The sequence below is a fragment of the Lepidochelys olivacea genome (assembly GCF_965140295.1).
Source record: "Lepidochelys olivacea isolate rLepOli2 genome assembly, chromosome: 7".
Taxonomy (NCBI): Eukaryota; Metazoa; Chordata; order Testudines; family Cheloniidae; genus Lepidochelys; species Lepidochelys olivacea.
In genome coordinates, this window is record NC_140417.1 from 95,031,405 (window position 1) to 95,047,777 (window position 16,373).

At 39.1% G+C, this 16,373-nt stretch overlaps 1 protein-coding gene across 2 annotated transcripts in view; it reads right to left on the reverse strand.

The window, feature by feature from the left end:
* The window catches only part of BTAF1 (B-TFIID TATA-box binding protein associated factor 1), a 97,779-nt gene that overhangs the window by 13,633 nt on the left and 67,773 nt on the right, over positions 1–16,373 (reverse strand). For both annotated transcript variants that reach the window (XM_084633123.1, XM_084633122.1), the window contains exons 26-35: positions 14,529–14,681; positions 6,132–6,253; positions 5,876–6,043; positions 5,581–5,658; positions 5,368–5,497; positions 4,471–4,612; positions 4,162–4,292; positions 3,569–3,694; positions 2,691–2,843; positions 1,075–1,286 (exon numbers count right to left, since the gene is read on the reverse strand). In XM_084633123.1, coding sequence (XP_084489249.1) covers positions 1,075–1,286; positions 2,691–2,843; positions 3,569–3,694; positions 4,162–4,292; positions 4,471–4,612; positions 5,368–5,497; positions 5,581–5,658; positions 5,876–6,043; positions 6,132–6,253; positions 14,529–14,681 — 1,415 coding nt within the window. The remainder of the gene's footprint in view (positions 1–1,074; positions 1,287–2,690; positions 2,844–3,568; positions 3,695–4,161; positions 4,293–4,470; positions 4,613–5,367; positions 5,498–5,580; positions 5,659–5,875; positions 6,044–6,131; positions 6,254–14,528; positions 14,682–16,373) is intronic.

Below are 16,373 nucleotides of genomic sequence, written 5' to 3' on the forward strand. Positions count from 1 at the left end.
ACTAAAAGAGATAAAGGCAGAGATGGTTACAAACAAAAGTGAAAATATGCATCTAAAAGTAAAAAAAAAAGAATCTAACAAGATGCAGTCTTTGTTCAAGACTATTTCTCTCACAGCTTGGGGGGGGGGGGAGAGGGAGGAGGGGAAGCGTATATGGAATGCTCCTGTCGTCTTCTTGAGGAGCACCATACAAGGACCAGCAGGTATAATTTTGAACAGAAGGCCAAATGACCTATGGATATAGGGCTCTGCCAGAGTGACAAAGTACTTAATCTCTCTAGGGACAAACTACAATAGCAATATTCTCAGTGTTCAAAAAAAATCATGAAAGTTTGGTTATTTTTTATTTGCTTTCTGGTTGAATATTACATTTGTTTCATGTTTTCAAGATTTTCTTTGCAACAAGGAATAGAAATTTCGTTTTTTATTTTACAGGAAAGCTGAGATTCTCCCCTATTTAAGAAAAAACACTCATCACTGCAAGAGTTGGAAACATTGGAGTTGATCAAGACAGCAAGAAACCAGGAATTAGGATTGTATAAAGGTCTCTGCATGATGAACAGAAGAGACAACCAAGCCGGCTCACAAGTAAATGTTTTAGGCTTTACAATAAAGACCTGCTTTCATAGTTCAATTGTTGTTGTAAGTATATTCACTATATTCAGAGTACACTTGGAATTTTGGAATCTCTTTTGTAGTACTAGCGAACCGAAGAAAGCCCATCATATGAAGATTTCCTTACAATTTAAGCCTAGTGTTATTCAGAATTTAATTTAATGACTTTTTAAAAAAGTATGATGCTTATGACACATGGTTCCTTGCTACTCAGTTAATATTTGTGAACACATCTTCACACTGGTTCATTTAATCTGATTCAAATTGCAAGATCAGTTATTCAATGATGGTATGCCAGTATAATCTGATCACATGCGTAGAAATTATAATACCCTATCTTATTAAAAGCTGCAAGAGCTCCCAGGAGACAAGAGCCACTTCAATTTTGTATTCAAGCAAGTAATGCCATCCATTGTAGTCTGCCTTAAGGCACCAGAGGAAAAGAAGAGAGGAACTTACCTTGAAACAATGGAATGCCTTTGACCAGCAGGTATGCTGCCATCTAATCGCAAATATGTAACAGAGGGCAAGTGAGGTTTGAGAAGGTCATGTTCTACTATATCCAGCATGCTCTTGAGCTGACAGAAGATAAGTATCCTGTGCTGAGCCACAACAGCTTCTGTGCCACTCTCTGAAGAGCCACCGTTTCCCAAACCACAGTCTAGTAGTAGCTTCAAGTAAATTTTAAAATAAAAATTACCACAATGGATTAGGTCTCTCTTGTAAATAGAGGTATTTACACTGCTGGCAGAAGTGAATAAAAATCATATTTTTCTCTCTCTCTCTCCCCACCCCCCCAAATTCCTGCAGGGTATGTAATGAGCTAGGAGTCACATTCTGTAGGGAACAAGGAATATTGACTGTACAGCCTTTCACATTATGAAGGACCTGCAAAATTTGGCAGAAAACATTTAAATTTCTTATCTTGTTTCCACAAAAACTGGTTTTAAACAAGAAGTTTTCTATCAAATATTAGATTAGTAAGAGGGGTATAATACATAACCATGTGTAATTATATAGAAAATTGAGTCAATGTCTTCAACCACCAGAGGTGTCTTCTATAATAAACAGGTCAAACAATTTTCTGCTAAGAGTAACAGGAAGTAGTAAAGCAACAGCGAACAGAAAAAGCAGCTTTCATACTTCAGATACTCCAAAGCACTTGAGAAAACAATGACTAAGGCCTGATCCTGTATTTTGATCCATGTATGCAGACTGCTGTGCCCACTCATTATAATGCAGGATTGGAGAGAGAATTATCTCTCCATGCAATAACTACATAACTTCTGTATTTGTACAAAATCAGCACTTCGTACATATCCCATCATCTTCTTCATATGCCTATTTTCTTAAGAAATGTAGTACTATTTTCTAAAAAATTAAATTTTAGCAAATATTTCTAGTGATCATTTCCAAATATATATAAAAAGAGCGAAATGCCTTGGATTAAAATTTGAAGAGATAAATTATAGCTACTTTCCTGAAAATGGTGGTCCCATGCTAAGAGTGAACACTTGGTCAGAAAATCATTCAGTACACTCAATTTTACATGGAAATTGCATTTTAAAAAACCCCATCAATTTAAAAATCACTTCTGCCTGAAACTTTTAAACGTGCTATTATTACAAGTAACATCTTTGCTTAATATAACAAAGATTAGAGGGACAAAATATCTCCCTGTTTTCCCAGTTTGTTTGCTGGCACTTTGTTATTTGACTGCAGTCCGTTCACCATGAAATCAAATAGTCCTGCCCAAATTCAGCATCACACATTGACTGCAAGGGGTCTCAGTTTCTTCTGTTTGCATGGATTCTTTTGCACAGGAATGATTGAGAGAAATTATTCAATAGCCTTCTCCCTCCCCCCCGCAAAAATAACCAAAAACAGAAAAATGGAACTGTAAAACCAGAAATATGACAGACACTCAAGGACAGGTTAACTAATTTTTTAAAATAACTAAATTCCTAATTGATAGTTTTTTTCAAAAACAGTGTTATACAATAATCACAGTAACTCCAGAACAGTACATATGTTTATGAACTTTGGGATACATAACATGGTTTAAATATACTTACTTGTTTTAAAGCAGACAGTTTAGGTGCATGCTGGATATCTCGAAGGGATGAGTTATGAGCTGCAAGCTGCTCTGCAGTTCTCTTGTATTCTGGATGCTGGGTTGTTAACACTAATGCTGGATGGTTACATAGTTTTCGTAAATATTGCAATGCCTTTTAAATTTTGAGAGAAAAAGTTAACTGGTGAGGTTAGCAGCAACTAAAGATTATGGAAAATGGGGTGAACAAAACTGACATTTAATGTTGTAGCCCACTTGGCCATAATTTCACAAGTCTGACGACAACACAGATTTTTAATGATGTTTGTATCATACGCTTATTTAAATAAAAGTTAATTCCAGCCGAAAACTTGCCGCTGCTAGTATTAAAACAATCTTAGTTCCAGCTCTGGGGACAGTGCATGAAGCCCTTGTATCAGAGCATCATGTGACTCTGAAACAACAAGATTGGAAACTGGAAGCTGTGTGAGGCCCTTCAGAGAAGTACTGCCATACCAATTTACCTTAAGTTATCTTTGGATCCAAATTTTATGAAGGCTTGTGATCATGCACAATTTCAGTCTGATTAATTCAGCAGAATACGTAAAAAAACCTATTATAGTTTAAATATTTTAAACAGGAAGTTTCACTTGAAAATAAGACATCAAAATGTAATTTAATCATCTTAGCTCTTCACACCTTATTCCAGACAAGTTAATCACAGCTATGGAAATTGCTTCATTTAAATAGTAGGTTCAGGATTTAACCGAATGTACTTTAAACTATATTTCAACATCCAGTGTACAAAAATTACCTTTTTCAGTAGGGCAGGATTTAGTAGAATATAATCTACTAGAAATACATTAACAAGAGAGCACAAATTATTGAAGAAATCTGTACCTGAAACACATGTCCTGTAGCTTTAAGCTTTGGCCTTTCAGTCTCCTCACTCAGTGAAGCAGATGAAACAGTTTCATCAACATCACATTTGGCACGAGACTTGGCAAAATCTTCATAAAGCTGAACCTGTAGGGTCCCCCGAGGTGAAAGAAAGGAGTGTATCGTGTAAAGGAGTGAGAAAACAAGAACGACAAAATTTAAATCCAGACTGCCTAATAATGCAACAAACGAAGAGAACTTTTTAAGTTCTCACTAAACATAATATTAATACCACACAGTTTATGTGTAATCTCATTACTTGAAAATTTTACTTTAAATTTGCAAATTCATGCATATTGTCTAAGTAATACATGCCAGGAAACTATTTCCTACAACTACCCACATTAGTGATACCAGAAACACACTCCTCAGTGATTTTAATTTTAAGCCTCATAAGAAAATATTTTCAAATCCGGGTGGTCTAAAGTATGCCAAGGTTCATACTGAACTGACCCCAGGATCATGGAGCTACAACTGGCTCCTCTGTAGTCCCAACTAGTGCAGAGCAAATGTCCAGTACCAGAGAGAGTCTATATCTTGCTTTTTAAACTTACCTGTAGAGGACTGAGAGTACAGTAATAATCTTGAATAATTTTGGGTGGAAGATCCTGTAGTACATCCTCTTTCATTCTTCTCAACAGAAATGGTAATACTTGACGGTGCAGTGCTTCCATTGCAAGAACTCCTAGGTGTCAACAGCAGACATAGCAAATAGTTCAGAAACCACAACAAAGCAGCAAATTACTTCAATCACCACAAACAGAAAGACTTCATACTGCGATATTGAAGTGTTTGATGTTTTCAACAGAAATTCTGAGTTACAAAGAAACAAGAAAGAAAACAGATTGGAGCTTGTGCCTTACCTGCCTCTTGTTCTCGACTGGAACTCCGAGCATCTCTACTTGCTAAAATTGGTTTGCCATAACGCGCTGCAAACTGGCGTTCAGTACCCAAAAATCCTGGCATAAGGAAGTCAAACAGTGACCACAACTCTAAAACGTTATTCTGAAGATAAGAGAAAAATTCATTAAAACATTTCCAAGACTGAAAACAGTTTCCAAGATTATGGAGTATTTCTTTACTTATTTTTGAATTTTTACCCTATAATACAGTGCAATGAAGCTCTCGACATCAATTATGATCCTATAGCTGTTTTGTGTATCTGGGAGATTGACAGTTGGGTGGGGATGAAATCAAGGATTAGGTAAGGGGAAGGCCCCAATGGTACCTTCACAGGCCAGGACCAAAGTGACTTCAGAATGTGCACTTTGTAATTGATTACTGGATTTTTCCGACACCTCCAGGCATCAAAGCATGCCCTTTGGATAGCAGCAGAGAGAGAGTGTATGGCAGTACACTAGGGTCTTTGGCAGCCTCAACTCAATGCGAGGCAGACATCCCAAGGAGAGAGGTCTTATATAGCAGAATGGGACTCAAAATGTGAGGGAGTTCGAGTTGATATGAACATCATGTGCCATGAGTTTTTGGAATGGAACCCCTGGGTTCCATAAAGGTGGAAAACCACACCACTTTGTAACAGTTTGGAGAAAAATGGAGTGGGAGTACTTCAGAGTCCCCACACCACTTTGGGTTTTTCCATATGTGAAATGGTGAGCGCGAGCCTCAGATGTTCAGGAGAGCAGTAAGCTATATGCTGAACAGGACAGCTAAGATAATGAGGACAACGAAGTAACTGCAAAAATAATTTCCCTTTGCCTCTTCCACTCCCACCCTCTTGAAATAGAGTGTGTAGCAATTACCTGGATTGGTGTCCCAGAAAGAATGATCCTATAATTGGCAGTCAACTGCTTTACTGCTTTTGACAATTTTGTTTTTCCATTTTTGATTACATGGCCTTCATCAAGAATACAGTAATTAAACTTAATATTTCTAGGAAATAAAAGGAAGTCTTATTTAATATTTTAAAAATATGAATAAAACAAGAAAGCAAGACGACAAACATTAATTCTTACCTGAAGAAATCAATGTCATTTCGCACAACATCATATGAAGCTACTATGAGATTGTGCTTTTTCACCTGGTGTTGCAATCTTAAAACAAATAGAGAGAAACAGTGTTCAGGGCAAATATAAATAAATAGGTCTTCATTTCCACCCACAAAAGTAGAGTAAACATTCTACGATTTACTGTCTGCATAAAAAGCGAAGTTATTTTTTCAGCCATATACAAAGAATTTTGAAATTTATCTTAATCAGACAGAGAATATATGTTCAAGTCAAAATATTTTTTCTGCAATGTACTGCTTACCTTGCTCTTTCAGTGGGAGGTCCGGTATAGTGCAAAGGATTGAGATACTCTTTGGAGCAAAATTTACTCACTTCATCCACCCAATGACCTGTAAGCGTTGGAGGACAAACCACCAAGGATGGAAGAGGAACACTGTCTACCAATTTAGTTCTTGCATATTCTTGAGCCCTTTAGAGTATCAAACATTAAGAACGCAATGTTACTTTTAGTATCTTAAAAAAAAATCCTCAAAGTGCATGATAGAACAGCAGCTTACCTGAGGCAATGATCTCCTGCAAGAATACAAATGGACTGCAATGTTTTTCCTAAACCCATATCATCACAAAGAATTCCATGAAGTTTGTACTTATTGAGAAATGCCAGCCAATTGACACCATCCTTTAAAAAGGAGAAAGTGCAGGAGACAAAAGATGTAAAAAGTCAGGTGTTTTGATTAGAGCAATCAATCTTTCCTTCAAAACGCTTTTGTGATGGATATGCCATGCACTGTCAAACTCCTGCCTGATTTCAAACTTTTAAACTACTACTACAGGTGTCCATGCATTGCTCTGGGTGCCTATCCCATAATTAACACCCCCCATACACAGCCCCGAAGGACTGCCCACAAATGTATCTGCTTCAGCCCACCATCTCATTAACAGCCTTACAGAAAAGGGGAAAAAAAAAATGCTCCTTGGGTGCTGGTAAATCGATCAGCAGAAACACTTGCAAAGACAAACTCACAAATATCCTAGTCAGTGTACCTTTGCAGTCTTCACTGTGTGACGTACAACTGCTTGGCTATTAAAATATGCAGAGGGAAGAAAACTGGAATATGTTACTCAATAATTTTTCTTTGAGTGTAACCTCTCCCCAAAACCATGACTTATGGCCTCTGCCCTTTGTTTGTTTTGATATTTATTACCACCAAGCCCAAGAGTCAAAATGAGTCAGAACTCCCCAAAATCATGGGAGTCTAAAAAAACAAAAAACCCAAAAAAACAAAAAAACCCCCACATCTTCTGGTTTCTAAACCTCCCCCATCCCATGCATGTGACAGATTGAAAATTCAGCCTTAATTGCATATAAATATATGGCACCAAAGACAAACCCCAACTTGCTGACTCTGCTGGTCCCCTTTCCCCACCACCGCATAAAAGTGTCCCTTGGACACCCGCTATATGACTCCCTCCTGGACTTCACCGTCTCTTCACCCCTGCCCCCTTTCTTCAGTTTGCAACTGGGGGGGAAAGGGAGCCTGAAAGCCGGCCTGGGCTCCCACTACTATTAACTACCCTGCCTGGATTTGGTGGGGTGGGGGATTTGAGGGTGATGCTTCTGCTGCTGCCGCCACCAAGCTTATTGGGATGAGAGAGTCTCCACTGAGCATCCCCTTTACGTATTCATTATAATGTAGTTAACACAATATTAAGGACAAATGGTAAGTCTCAGCATCTCTCTAAACTTTATAGTAAACACCAGACTCTATAAAGGATAACACACTACTAAAAAGTGTCATAATTTAAGCAAAATTATATTATACTTGTTCATAGCTGGCTAAACAGTTTAGTTACTAATATCTTGGAAATGCTAGAATAGAGATTTTTCTTGGGACTTCTCTAATCAGAATCTGTCAGAAAGATTCACAACTTCTGGACTGAACTTTTGTTATGATCTTCATGTACTTTTAAAATTGAAGATTTGTACTAACTGAAACACACTTCTCAACATCTTTCACATGTTAGCCAAAAAAACTGGTTGAGGTGTTATACAATTTTGGATTTCTTTCCCCCCCATGCATCTGTCCACACATCTGCAAGTACTGCCAGACTAAGTTTTTCATTGATTCTTTTTTTTTTTTTTGGCGCAGAGTTTGTATTAAAAACGTTCATATTCTGACTGTAGAAGAGTTTTGCTGAAAGAAGGTCTGCTGGGTGACTTTCATGATGGTCTTAATAGTTTAAATGGTTCCTGCCAATAAATCTTTTCCGTGACTCAGTGGAGAGCCAGAAACATATCACCCTTGAGAGAGTTTGGTCAATTTTTTGTTGCCATTCAAGCATCACCCTGTCTATTAATGAAGTCATTGTTGAGGGTCTTTTGGATATAACTGGCTGAAATGCATGTTGTTTTCCTGATGACTGAAGAGCTGAACTTGAGTGTACAACAATTTCAGATGGTGGTGTGTCAGAAGCAGAAGGACTTCTGGATTGAGGAGGATTGTTGCAAGTGCAACCACTGTCAGTGTCATCTCTTCTTCTTGACCTTCATTGCCAGTTATGAAGGCTTTTTTAAATGTCTGCAGGACATTTTACATGCAAGGATGTGTTTGACCATTCTCATAGCATTTGAAAATGCATATTTCACTTGGCAGTATTTGCAAATACAGATCCCTTTTCATCTGAATGACTTTCAGTGTGGAAATGCTTCCATAGTCATATCATTTTTGCTGAGGGAGAAGAAAAAGAGCTCCTCCATGCTGCGTGCATTTGGTTCCTCCTGCAGATCTCCAGGTCAGAAAGTGGAGGCAGAATCCATTCCTGCCCCTCAAGATTCTCCTCCAAGGCCCTGGATGCATAGGCCTCTTGCTCTCTAGCCCAGCGACTATGCAGGCAGGCTACAGACTGTTAGGTCCCCTACACGACAGTGTGTGTCAACCTTCCAGTCTACTGAGATGTCGTCTCTGGAATGAGTGGGCTGCTCATCAGGGACAATCAGGAGGACAGCAGCTTCAGGGTAGCAGCTGCTTCCCCCTCATGCTCACACTGTTTCCACACCAAACGCCACGTCCAGGACGGAAGTCAGCATAGACAGGCAGGCAGTAAGTCACAAGAAAGGGCCCCCTATACTCAGAGTTGTTCTTTAGTACAAACAGCAGCAATTTAGGGGGCTATAATACGTTCCAGGGGGTTACAGATATATAATATTTGCACAGAAGTTTCTTTTCAATTTTTCCCAGCACTTCCAATTTTTTTTTCATACCAAAGCATCGGGGGGGGGAGGGGTTTTTAAAAAAAAAAACAAAAAAACAAGTTCTTTTCCCCACTGAAAGTTTCTGGGTTTCTCCAGACCTCATATCTCTAGCCATGCCCCTTGTTCCACACACTAGAAGGGCTTGTCTTCAAGTACAGTGCTATAGCACCCCTGTAGCGCTTTTGTGAAGATGTTACTACGCCAACAGGAGAGCTTTTCCTGTTGGCATAGTTAATCCATCTCCCCGAGAAGCAGTAAGCTATGTCGAAGGGAAAAGCTCTTCCATTGACATAGCACCATCTACATGAGGTGTAAGGTCAACATAACTGCGTCACTCATGGGTGTGGATTTTTTCAAACCTCTGATAGCATTTTCAAATGCATATTTCACTTGTCAATATTTGTAAAATACAGTTATATCGATATAGTTCTGTAGCATAGACCTGGTCGAAGAGTTTTTCTTAAAATTGTAGAACACTAATGATTTAGTAACAAGTTCTAATACTAAATCAACTTTGTAAATAACTATGCACATATTTCCCTCACAGAAAATAAAAACAGACCTCCTGATTTCAGAACTATTTGAGTTATGAGTCAAATGTCTAATCAGGTAGTCTTTCTTCTTTAGTGTCCCCCTTTTTGTGGGCTGTAGTGATCAATGCAAGGATTCTTCATCCAGAATAGTATCTGTACTACTGTGGAGTGGAATTTTGGGCTTCTATTTCCTCCTCGGTTGTTAAAAATCCACCATGAAGGCTTTTCTGATTGTACTAGAAGGAAGTCTCTGCAGTTGAAGCCAGTACCTGAGAATTACCAGATTCATTACTCTTAAATCCAGAAAATTTGTTTCTACTTACTTTCAGAGTTCCTATAACCCCATAATAATTGGTGGAGAGGAGGGCGTTCGTAAAGCATAAGACAATTTGAAGATTTGTCCATTTGAGAAATAGTATTTCTTTGAATGGTTGTCTGCTATCCAGAGTCATAGCCACTGCTGTGGTCTGAATTAAAGGTCATGACCCTAGCAGCAAACCCCATGGAATCCTTAGGTAAGTCAGCTATGAAAGAAACAGAATGCAAGTTTTTCTTTAACACTGACAGGAATTCCTTGGCTTTGTTGGGGTCTGCAGCTGTCAGATCAGTTAAACAAGACAGGAGAGCCCAGGCAAAACAGGTGGTAGCAAAGGACTTTGTAGAATGTGGAAGATTTGTAGTCTCTCTTAGGGAAACCTAAATTTTTATCATCTGAATTTTTGGAAAAAAATCCCCTTCAGACAGGCTCATGTTTGGTAAAGTGGGGGCTACTGCCAGTGTCATTTTAGGCAAGACTTGTGGTTTTCCTTAGGCTCCTAAACTATAAAATATTCTGTGGTCTCTTTCCCACAGGACATTTGCCTTTTTCATGATTTTCCCCAGGAAAGAGAGTAGGGGGTTATTTTCAACTTCTATTTTGAAAACAGATCTTTACCCATTAGATTTTTTGCTGTCTTTTTTTTTTTTTTTTTTGGGGCTGGATTTCAAATCAGAGCCACCACTGTCTTGTGCAGTACGTCTTATATTGTCAAGGGTTGGGGGGTGGGAAATCTTCCTTTTTCACTTGTGATGGCTGTTCAGAGTCAGTTTTCAAGTGGAGGAACTGGAATCAGGAGTGGGAACAGTTATGGCTCATAGGCTTTTTCTTGCCCATTTCAATCCTTGGGTGCACAGGAGATGCCAGATGGACTGAAGACGACAACTGATTCCTTGCCTAGGGAGTTTGGACCATTTGAGAACATGCAAGGGGAGCCTGGTTTTCAAACAAACAGTCTGGTAGTTGGGGCTGTCTCTCTAGGGTGCTGAGGGGGCTATTAGAAATACTTTCTGTGTGGGGAGAGGATGGGAGGGAGAGGAGTGATCTGCTCTGTTCCTTCGCAAATTTGTTTGAGACTACTAGTCCCTCTGATCCACAACCTGTTTGTGATGTGTAAAGGCTTCTTGAGTGACAGGGGGCATACCCTGGTGGAGTGAGGGATGGAGGCTGTGAATGGGTATGGATAGTTCATCCTATTTGCTGACTGGGAATGCTGCCTTACAAAACAAAAGCATCTTTTGAGACTTCACTCACTACTTCTTATGCTGCTTCATCATGATTGGGGAGCACATGGAAAGGAGATACCATGCTGCACTGAAGAGCCCAGAGGAACAAATGCCTCAGTTTCCATATTCCTCAGGACAAGACCTCCTCAGAAAGGGGTAAAAAGGTTGTTATTGCACAACAATTTACTTATTTTTAAAAAGAGCCCGAGAGAGGGAATCACTAAGTGAGAACTTCTGGTGAGTGAAAGGGAGGAGCATGATCAAACCCAGTAGTTGCCTAGTAACAATGCTGAATGGTCTCTGATATTCACACAGACCAAGGCATAGCCCATTAGTCAGGGACTGTGGGAAATATTTGGATCTACAAAGATATTTTTATGTTCATATGCCATAGTTCTCCCTTCCTTGTATCTTTTGGATATTTTATTGCACATGGTGTTCGGATGAAATTAACCGCCATTCTTGCTTCAAAATTACAGAGAATGGAAAGCAGGGATGACCTGGTAAATACCAGGTAAAATTATGTTTTGTTTTTTTTTAAACTCGTCCAGGAAAAACTAATAGTCCCAGTTTAAGGGATTTTAAAGAACTATTTCAATAACGTACACCACATTACACTTAGTTTTAGTTACATATTCAAATTGTGGTTACATAGATTCAGAGATCAATTTAGGGTTGTGAAAATAAAAAGTAAAACTGCAATGGACATAATACTAATATGTAATTACAATACTAAACGTTGGAATGTTTATATAGGTTTTGGTTTGGTATTTTCTCAAGGAATTTATATGTCATGACTCATTTCAGTTTTCAATATTATTGAAACAGAAGTCAAAATCATCATATTATATGAAACAGTAATGCAGAGTTCTAGGCTTGAAGCATTATGCAATCAGAAGCACGCAGAGGTCCAGACCATCAGTCCAGGTCCATTTGGGCATTCTGTAATCGAACAACTTTTATATAGTGATACACTGAGCTTATTCCTCAGTTTTGATAGATTAATTCTATGCTTGCTGAATTTGCTGGACACAGATGAAACTGCATTTTAAGTTCAATGAAGTCAGATGGAATGTCAGAATTCTTCAGATATTTTCCCATAATGTTAGAGGGGAAACTTTCTTTGATCGTGGATGAAAACTGACTTTAGACATGGAGCTTCTTCTACTTTAATTGTAAGTAAATATGCGAGAAAGTCAGGATTTTTGCTGAATAACCACTGCCTTGCAATTCCTTCTTGCTCAGCTGACAGTTTCTTTAGTTGACCAACATGTGCACAGGACTAATTGTACCTTTTGCTTTGTTTAGTGCAAGATCTTCATTTAACAGTAGATCAAATCATACACTGCATGCAACAGCAACTAGTTTCAACTGACTTATTGAGTTCTTTGCTTCTTGGTAAATCCCTTGATTATTAGTTATATTGATCATTCTATCTTCAAGTTCTGCCTGATGATTAGGGCCCTACACCAAACTCACGGCCGTGAAAAATGTGTCATGGACTGTGAAATCTGGTCTCCATGGTGAAATCTGCACTTGTGTACTTTTACCCTATACTCAAAACTGGGAGGGGAGGAGGGGTCAAGACCCAAAAGCGGGGTTGCAAGGCTATTGTGGGGGGGCACCCTTATTTCTGTGCTTCCTTTCAGAGCTGGCTGGCTGGACAGCGGCAACTACTAGCCAGGTGCCCAGCTCTGAAGGCTGTGCTGCTGCCAGCAGCAGGTAGGATTTTGCCACCTCTACTTCTGCGCTACCACTGGTGGTGGCACTGCCTTTAGAGCAGTGCACCTGGCCAGCAGCCACCGCTCTCCAGCTGCCAAGCTCTGAAGGCAGCGCAGAAGTAAGGGTGGCAATACTGCCTACAATAGCCTTGCAACTCCCTTTTGGGTCAGGACCCTCCAGTTTGAGAAATGCCGATTTAAAGGCTTTATATGTTTAGGTTTTTTAATACATATTCATGCTTTGTTACAACACCATTAAATTTAAGATTTAAATATCTGAAACTATGAAATTCAATATTTTTAAAATACTTTGACCGTGAAATTTACCAAAATGAACCCTGAATTTGGTAGGGCCCTACTAAGGATCACTCTCAATCCTGAGAGAATGCAGCCATATTTTAACGTGTACTTCTAGGCATGTTATTTGACTGTTTGAGCGTCACCAGGAATTTGGGTGTTTACATGCCCTTGGCATTCTTTTTAACAAGGCTTCAGGCTGATTGCGATTATGAAAATACTTCTGTAAACCTACAAAATGTTTAATCAACATACTTTGTGCAAGATCTTGTCCAAGTAGATTTAGCCAATGTGACGTACATCCATACATAACTAAAGTGTCATCATCTTGTTCCAAATCACTTCTCACATATTACATCTTTTTCTCGTCCTCTGCCAGGTAGCTCTTAACACCATAGCCATACAGTTCATTTGCTAAGGCCTTTGGCATTTCTTGCTAGCGTAGCACAGAACGTTCAAGTCTTATTACTTCCAGTATCAACCACTGACACATAAGCCTGAGTTTTCCCTATCTGCACACAGTTCCCTGGGTCATTGTGCACCTTACTCCAGCCATCCTGTATTAATGTGACTGCTTTGCATATAAAGGGTAGAAGCATACAACGAATAAGTCACCAGTAACTATGTCTAATGTTCACCTGCTTTCAATTGAGTACTTTGTAGTCTGGCCTTACGCAGCTGATCATTGCTTGAAAATTTGGATGCTCAACAGACAAAGTAATATTATAGCCATAAAAAAAAAAATCTGCAATTTTCAAGTCTATCTTTTGCTTCAGTTCTGGAGTTGTTTTTGTTAAAAACTTCTTCTTGGTTTTATTTGGCCAATCTGGATCTGACTTTCGGATTCTAATACTCACATCTGTGTAGCCAAAGCCAGTCGTTCTGGTGTTTTTGTTCTTTCCACTGCATTTTGCAAATTATTTCTCATACAATCTGCCTTCCAACTCACTTTGTCTTTGCAATTTCTGAATGCAAGACTCTGCCATCTTCATGAACTTTCTCAAAACTAGCCATGAATTGGGTCATGTGTTCTTCCACCTTTGCTCATGCTGAACTATTTTACTTGAGTCACTGTATTCACTGAGTTTAGTTGCACTCCAGCCACCCAACTGAAGAGAAAGTACTGGACTGGACAGTTAATTTGGTAGTTTCCCCTCGAACAGAAACTGCAACTTCTGAATGTGGGAATCCGTCTGTTTGTACTGAACATATTTAAATTGCTAAACAAAGAAGAGAAATTCAGAAGTTTCAGTTTTTGTTTGAAGTATCCAAGGCAATAGCATACAGCTTTAAGTTGAGGCTCTTTTTCGTTTTATCGCCTTTAATTAAAATTAGATCATATTACCGCAAAACTATCAAGTTACTATATATTTTTCAGTAATTGTCATTAGTTTGTTCTAATAATAGTTATATTCTTCCCAGTTTCTGATTAAAATGGGTTGAAAACAGTATTTACTAATGCCTTGTCCTAAACTAGTTTCTTCTGGGAAATTACCAACCCTGAAAGTCTGTCAGTTTACTGTCCGAGTTTTAGTGTACAGAATGTGTTACAATTATGCACTATAAGTCATCATGCTTTTCTTGTAAAGTAAAAGGAGAAGTTTTTACCTGCTGATATTTTCTGAGTTCTGCTTTGATTGGGACTGGAATTTTATAGTTTTCCAATTTTTTTCCATCCAATAGTTGCTCCAGAAAATGGCGCTCTTTGGCTTTCAGTTGGATTAATTCTTCAGACATGTTTGGTGGATCTGGAATGCCAGCCTGAAATGATTAAAAAATATAGTAACCTTGTACAAAAGAAGTCATTTCTTATATAGAAAGTGAGCAAATGCAAACTAGAATCTCACATTCGCCAGAAGAGATTTTCATAAGCATTTAGCATTTTTGCAAGGTATTTTTTCAATTGCATATTCCCAAAGGCTTCTTTTATCACACACTTGGAAAAAAAGTCACTTGCTTGATCCCCTGTAGGCTAGTTCATCCAAAGTTGCAGAATTGACAAAAACAGAACATACCCTGAACGTTCACCAAAGGAAAATTCCACTATAAACTTTTGTACACAAAAGAGGAACACCGGTCCTACCTGTAAAATTATGCAGAAGCTGGATTGTTCCGCCTTTACTTAAGGTAGCTTCATCAGTCGACTGAAAAAACTGACACCTTTTCTTCCTAAGCTACAACCAACCCCCAAAAAGTAGTAGATAACTTCCCCAAGAGTACTCAAATTCCAAACTATAACCTAAAATGAGAACTAAGTAGAAAGGTAAGATTCCAACTGTTAGAATTCCAACTGTTAGAGGGGTGTGAGAGAGTATTACAACAAACCATTATCAGGACCTTTGATAAGACTCTCAGTTGCTGTTCTTAGGCCAAAAGGCAAAAGCAGAGAATTGAAAACATTGAGAACCTATGGTGAATCAGAGACGTATGTTGAGAGGAGGTTTTAGGTTGAAGGTATGAATTCAGTGAAGGGTTGAAAGCCTCCTGGCTTCATGACAGTTGTGATGGACCAATTGCTTGCAAACTGCAGGCTCTGGATGAGCAGTCCACAATGAATCAAAGGACTTTTTTTGGCAGCGTATGAAACTTACACATAGCCTTAGAAAAGGCAGGTTTTACATCAGGTTTCACCTGGATTCTGAGATTAATGCCCTAATATCTACGTGAAATGGAAAGCAAACATCAATCTCTGCCTGTGCTTATATGGAGGGTAGAGAAACTTAGTTTCTTTGCCTCATAGAGAGTTAGGGTAGATGTCACTGCCTCCACTAAGTGTCTCAGTCTTCTGGAGGAAATTGTCTGGCATACTACTGAGCAGAGGGCTCAGCGTATTGGTTAAACTTCACCTCAGGATAAGTCCAGAGAACAATTCCCTTCTTCAGAGCTTTCAAGGATGGTGGGTCTGCAAAAAGTGGTGGTTGGGGCCTCTGCACAAGCTTCAGTTGTACTCACTGCTGAGTGCAACAGGAATAGCAGTGGATAGGGAAATGTTGAATCAAAGAACATAAAGCCAGTCCCAGCCCACAGTTTGGCAGCTTCCTGTCTGCTCCCTCATTTTGTTGTGTGTAGGAAAAAGAAGGTAGTAATGACTACAGTTGCACTGGACAGAATGGAACCCCTCTCTCACCGAGGAGTATACTTCCCTCCACAGTTGTCAGTCAACACTTCCTGGATAGATTCAGTGCTGGGTGGGCAGCCCCATAGCACCAAACCTGGGCGCAGAGTGACCACAGTGAACCTCCCTACTGCCTAGAGGAAGAGTGGCTGTAGGTGGCAGGAGTCAGACATCTTAAATACCTTTAAAAATCTGGCCTATTGAGCCTACTATGGTCAGTGCCATATCTGTGTGTCACCTATAAAATGCTTTGAGATTCCTCTTCTGACTAGCTGCCCCATATTGGGGCTCCAAAGTCTTGTATCAACCACTTGGTAGTGTTATCTAATACAGGAAAG